The sequence below is a fragment of the Nelumbo nucifera genome, chromosome 2 (assembly GCF_055504915.1).
Source record: "Nelumbo nucifera cultivar China Antique chromosome 2, China Antique-T2T, whole genome shotgun sequence".
Lineage (NCBI taxonomy): Eukaryota > Viridiplantae > Streptophyta > Magnoliopsida > Proteales > Nelumbonaceae > Nelumbo > Nelumbo nucifera.
The window spans coordinates 93,077,230-93,083,886 of NC_142650.1; the positions used below are offsets into that span (position 1 = coordinate 93,077,230).

The 6,657-nt window shown below is 38.7% G+C and overlaps 1 protein-coding gene across 2 annotated transcripts; it reads right to left on the reverse strand.

The window, feature by feature from the left end:
• Nucleotides 1-1,130: 1,130 nt before the first annotated feature.
• On the reverse strand, nt 1,131-6,049 carry LOC104612009 (triacylglycerol lipase SDP1-like). Of its 2 annotated transcripts, XM_088899001.1 has the most exons (4): nt 3,455-6,001; nt 2,659-2,802; nt 1,835-2,506; nt 1,131-1,672 (listed from the first exon to the last, which is right to left on the reverse strand). In XM_088899001.1, the coding sequence occupies exons 1-4, from the start codon at nt 4,871-4,873 to the stop codon at nt 1,490-1,492; spliced, it is 2,418 nt and encodes an 805-aa protein (XP_088755127.1). In that variant the 5' UTR covers nt 4,874-6,001; the 3' UTR covers nt 1,131-1,489. The 2 variants fall into 2 exon arrangements, with proteins under 2 accessions (XP_088755127.1, XP_010277612.1); XM_010279310.3 differs by having other exon boundaries at nt 1,131-2,506; nt 3,455-6,049.
• Between the last annotated feature and the right edge of the window lie 608 nt (nt 6,050-6,657).

Sequence of the window (6,657 nt, forward strand, 5' to 3'; positions counted from 1 at the left end):
TAAAAACCGGTCTTCCGGACTTCTAAATAGATGAAAGACCATGTGAAAAGACATGCAAAACAGGCCCTTAATTCTAAGGTTAAAAGAGTTGGGTTGAACTTCAAAATCTAGGATGTTTTGGTGAACTAGGTTTAGTTGGGGGCATCTAAACTTGAGTCTAGAGCTCAGTTTTGAATGGGGGATTTAATGAGAGGTATTTTGAGAAGATTTTATGTACAATTTTAAGGGGTGAAATATCATCTTTTAGTTATGTTCGAAATCTTAAATATTCAAGGACAATTTCAATCTTCCTTGAATATCTTCTAGTTTGTTTGCATTCTAGACTCGAGATTCTAGATTCCAAGTCATTTTATTTTGGGATCTTTTGCTTGGTATAATGGCCATTTGAGTTTGGTTTCTTTTAGTAGGCCAAGTATCCCTCCAAATATCCCTCTTTCCATCATTTAGTGCCAGAAATTTCTGGTAGCTTACTTGAACTGTTCAATTGATTCTTGTTGGTTTCTCTTTGGTTCAACAACTTTCTACAAGGCATATCTTGAATATTTTTTAGGAGTTTTGATCTCCTAACACTTGCATTCAAGATCTTTGTTGATTAGGGCGTTAATAGTTATTGTTTAAAAGTAATTATGGAAATAGATAAATCAAAGTTCATTTCATGAAGTGTGATGGTTTGAACTATAGAATGTGGTGTTTCCAATTCTAGGGTTGTATGCTATGCATTTATTTTACTTTATTTTATTTCTTTTTGTGATGGGCCTTATGATCTTTATGTAGGTTGTTTGGTATTTTGCCCACTAATTAGGGGCATTTATATAATTGTATATATCTTTGCCCCATTTAATAAAACTAGGTCTTTGAGGATGGAGGCATTCAGCCATTTATTCGATACGCTCTTCTTCTTCATCCTAGTTGCATGCATGAAATCCTAGAAGGTAACGGTAATCTCACCCTCAAATAAAAAGCAAATCGATTGTTATTACTTGTAAGTTTTCCATTCTTTTCTTTCTATATTCTGAAAACCCCACCCTTTTGTTTTACTTTTACAGCGGATAATTATGATTTAGTTTATTAATTTTCAAAAGAAAAGAAAGATTATCAGATAAGTAAATGATGGTTGAAGAGTAGTGATCTATGCTTCACTGTAAGATATTATTATAATTATGACATCTGCTGCAAGATTTATCTATACATTGTTAGCAATCATCTACATTAACAATTCAGAATCAAACTATCTTTACAATGCCAATACTGAAAAAAAAAAGAAAAAAAAACTATCTTTACAACGCTGAAAAGAAATAGTGGCCGTTCTGTTCGAATGCCAGATCATAGGCAATGTAGCTCAAATTTGAAGTTCAGAGTTGCAGTAAATTTGAAATTTTTGTTTAAGAGTGATATCTCTTATCTGCCCCAAATAGAAAATATCAATTTACTAGCAATCGTGGAATGAAGCCCCATTGGCTGTATGCAACTTGCAGAAGAGACTCAAATCTCAAGTGTCCACAACCTGGGAATTGCCTTGATCTGAGACAGGATGATCCTCAGAATTAAAGTAAGTAGTAGTTTCACTGGCATTATTCAAGATGGTTCCATCATCACCACCATATTCAGATGTTGAGCTGGCATCCATCTCCTTTCCCAGACTCTCAAGTTGCACACACTCTGCTACTGGACTCTGAGAAAAAGCATGAGAACTTTCAGAATCATGAACCCTGTGTGGCAGAGTCAAGTCTTCCTTCTTCACGACATTGAATACAATTCCATTATGAATTCTTTCAGGTTGCAAGAGATCTCCTTCAGTCACCATGATGCTATTAGAAGAAGTTCTAGTAATTACCTCTCGCTGATCAAACTCTGCATCTGAGTTCCTGTCTGGTGTTGTTACCCTGGAGCTATTATAATATGGCTCCTTGCCCACCATCTGAATTACAATAGAATTGGAGTGAACCGTCAAACCTTTCATCTCGTCTTCCTTGACTGAGGGCTTGCTCAGTTCTGCATCAGTGTCCAAACTTTGAACAAATTCGATGAACAAATTTGCCGAAGTTGTCCTCATCAGGGGCCCACCAGATCTTGTCCAAGAATTGAAGTCCACAGTCTCTGAATCACTATCACTTCCATCATGTACACTACGGTGGGCTCTGAAGTTCCGGCCTGATGTCCCTCCTGTGTTTACAAGAGCACCTTGATGCAACGAGGATGCAACATCTGAGAAGAATTCTTCATCAAGGGACCCTGTTGAGTTCTCTCGTGCAAGGCAATTCCATGAGGGAATCCTTCTGGAAGCATTGAACCTAACTGTGTTAGCCAAACCATGCGAAGCAGCAGCTCTCTCTGCACTCCTCTTGAGCCTACGCATGTGGTTGAGAATTGCAACACACTCATCCAGTGCAAGTTCAATACCACAGTTCGCTTTTATGGCAGAGAGTTTTTCCCAAGTGCACCTCCTGCCCTGATTAGCAGCCTTTTGGAGCTCCACATGAGATGGGTTCTGTATAATTTTTGAGTACTATAAAAGAGAACACATAAGGAAAATAAAGAGCTATGTTAATATACAGATTCAAAAAGTTTATTCTGAATCAATCTGCATATTGCAAATCAAATAAACAGAACACTATGGACACAAATATAGCATAAACTACAAGAACTTAATATCTATACCTGTGCAAGTGTGGCAGGCATAACAACTGTAACATCACCCTCCCATTCTTGGGCAAACAGCTTGGCAAGTCCTCCCAGTGGAAAACCAACTTCCAGGACCTGGTTGCATCTATGCTTGACCTCCATTTCCACAAGATGTGCAAGCTACACATGTAAAAAGATTGAATTAACAAACAACCACTTACTAATAACAAAATCACAGAGAAGAATGTACAACCGCTATATATATATATATATATAAAGATATATTATATATGAAGGCATAGAAAACCAAAAACTATACATGCAGATCAGTTGGAATGATATGATACAATGCTCTAATTAATTAGGAGGCTTCAAGCAATATTAAGCACTATCATTTTCTAACTATGTTACCGATCTTTCAAGGCTTAAGCTAGGAGATGGAAGGTCAAATGGATATTGGATAGATTAACGAAGATTTTCCATGTAATCTGATCTTGAATTCTAAGTATTCTGATTTGCACTCCAACATAGGCATAGGCATATTTACCACATTGTGTCAACAAATAAAACTAGCATGTTCTCTTTGCACTACATATACAGAACCCTTCCACCCTCCCTGATGTAGGAAGTTACTCATGAATCAATTGTAACAAAACCCATACTAGCTAATATACCATCCAAGCATTTCAATTATCTCCATCCCCCTTATTTATTTTTGAGAATCTTCAATATGCTTTAATATCTGTGAAATGGTTTATAGAAAGTTAAGTATAAAGCCATAAAAAACGGTAAAGACCACCAGAGAACATAAAAGTCAAGCCCTTCAAAATACCTTGGCAGCAAAGTCACCTCCATAAGCCCTGACAAGCTCCTTTATTCTCAATAGTGGTACTATATGAGGATTTGCCTGACTGACAATGAAATGATTAACATTAAACAGCTCCTTCAGCTGCATCATGGGTAAATCACTCTCCAAGCTACCATCCCTCCACCTGCGTGTTGATGTACGATGACCTTCTTCTGGATCCATATGAAATGGTGGGTGGTAAGGAACAAGTTCACCACTTCTATCTTTTGCCATCAGTTCCTGAGCCTCAAACAAACCAGGAAAAGCGCAAGAAGCGGTTACAGCACTCCATATAACTACATGAGGTGATGTTAAATAGTTAAGGCACCTGGGAGGCTCATGCTTCCTTGGGGAGCAAACTGTGATCCCAAGAATACGACCTGTCATGTCATATGCCTCTTGGAATGTCAAGTTATTTGTGAGACGCCTTAGTAATATCTGCAACTGTCTTATCTCATGAACGGCCCCTTGTGTCATAACCCTTTTAACAACAGCAAAAATTCCACCCATCTGGTCAAAAAACTTCAATGAGTGCCATGAATCCTCAAAGAAGCTTTGAAGCTCAGGCCAAGACCTTGTGGCAACAACGGAACACATGATGGATCCCACACTAGAGCCTGCAATTATCCGCGGCAAAAGCTTATGCTCCACCAGTGTCTTCACTACGCCCACATGAAAAGCCCCCAGTGACGCACCACCACTCAGGAGCAATGCTGTCCTCCCAAAGGCATGTCTTGTCTCGTGCATGAAAGTAAGCTTCTCTTCCAAGAGGAGCTCCTCAGAGTCCGAGTCACAAACCATTCTCAACTGAGTAGAGACCTCATCAATGTACTCCTGTATCAGCTTGGGCACCTGAAGCCTGCCCTTGTGGAGTTCTGGGTTGCACATATTACCCAGGTTCCTGATCAAATCAGCACGCATACAAAAGATTATATCTCTGAGAGAACCCTCCTGACGACGGTGTCGAAGCTCTTGGAGTTTATTCCTTACCAGTTCTTCATCATAAAGATCTGATTCATTCCTCTTGGGAGTCTCCTTATCAAGCATCTTAGCTGCATGCGCCCACTCGTCATATGTCAAGGCAGCTCTCATCATATTCCGCCAAAATTTCCTCCTGTAAGCCATCTCTGCCTTCTGTTTAACATTTGTGTATCTCTTCAACATAAAAGCTATGAGTGTCACCAAGACCAATATACCTTGTGGATTGCCGGGATGAAACCAGGAAATTGCGGGTGCCACAAAGTCCCTGAGTCGACAGATCAAAATCCATAGAAAATAGAAGGTTTGCTGCCTTAATTGCGATACCGAATTGCAGAACAAGATTCTGAAAGCAATGGTCCGCCCGATAATCGTTGAAGGTCCGATTGAGAATGGAACAACTCTGGCTTCATTACTGATATCCATATCTTATGGAGAAAAATAAAAAATGTTGTGGGCACCAAGCAAACCCAATTGTGCCAATCTCAAAAAGGAAAAGAGAAGAAAAGGATCGTAAGAAGCTCTATCCAAAAACTACGATTGATCAGGGAATTCAAAATTCCTGAAAATGCTGAGATTTCAGAGCACGATCAAAGGTGGCAATTCTCTCAATCATTTAATAAGAAGAAAAAGAAATGATTCTCAAAGACCACCCAGTATGAGTTCTCAAACTCTAATTTGCAGAATCAACCACCAGAAATGGAGAAGGTGAATATTCCCAGATTCTTAACAATTAGAGAGAGAAACAATCATAGGTAATACGGGTTTCACCCCCAAAACTATGAACTATCTTTTGCCGTATAACCAGAAAAAATAGGCTCCGGTCTCAACGTGCGCCTGGATTAACAGAAAACGATGAATAATTCAGGAGAAAAAAGAATTCAGAAGGATTGATTCATATACCCAAAATTGCCAATTGGGTTTCTAATAAAATGTATTGAAATTAAGTTGATTGACCGCCGAAATCTACTATTTGCACAATTTCTTACGAAGATCAAGAACAAGACGACCAATTTCGACTCAAAATCGGTAAAGGGTAAACTCAATAAACCCAGAAAACAAAAATCAGATTAACTTGAAAGTTGAAACCCACGAGAGATATAGAAAGAAAAGAAGAAAAACACGCAGACAAATGGAGAGAAAAGATGATTCCAACCCGAACCAGAATCGAATTTAAGAAATTTTAGAAATTAGGGAAACGACGGACGAGATAACGGAAAGCAAATCATACGTCGATCCGATTCAGCAAGGAGAGAGATTGAGATAAGGGACAAGGTCCCTCTGCTACCGGACAAAACTTCAATCGTCCAATGACTTCAAAGTCCAAACCTTCTATTATTTTATAAATAATATAAAATAAACCAACCAACGAACCTGAAAAACCTAATTGATGGTTGGCAACGATGAACCAGAATTGCCGATTTGCAAGCAAAAGAATTCTAAGAGAAAACGAAAAATCAGATTTTCAGACGACCCTTCTAATCCATTCCTAATGAACCGCGCCTGTAATTTAGAGAGAGAGAATTGGATAAATAGAGAAAGAGATCAGTTGGTTTATCATCTGATGTTTTTTGACGAGTACTCAAAATTCAGAAAATCAAATTTCAATGAGTGAGAGAGAGACAGTAAAAGTTTATTAATGTTATCACGTATTGAACTTTTTGATTGCTTGATACGTTTCTGAATTTCCGTTGACGTGAAGCTTGAAAAGAATGGATGACAAAGACAAAGCTGCACACTTGGCGTAGTTTGATTGAGTTTCAGATGCCTGAAATTCGGGGTGATTTTGCTTAAAATTCCAACTCTCAGGAAAAAGCGGATTTGGCTCTCTGAATTGGACAGTCTGGGCTGTCGACGGGCTCTCTCTGCATAACACGTTACATGTTAGTTCACACAGACTCCAGTGTCGTAACTTCAACTAACGTGTGTGATGCACGTGTTGAGTGCTTTTAGGAAGGTAGGGCCGTAGGGGGTGAATGGGTGCTGATGGGACGCGCCGGTCCCGGGCTGGGCTTAGCACTTATGAAAGATTTATAGCCAAGTCCTGGACCAGGTTCTGGGCCTGTAATTTTAATTATGAAATATTAAATTATGCATATATAGCATATTATAAATAATGCTGTATTTTTAATATATACAATAAAGTATTAGGCTGAGGCCTGACTCAAAAATTTGGAATTTATAAGCCGGGCTGAAAATCATCACTTTAT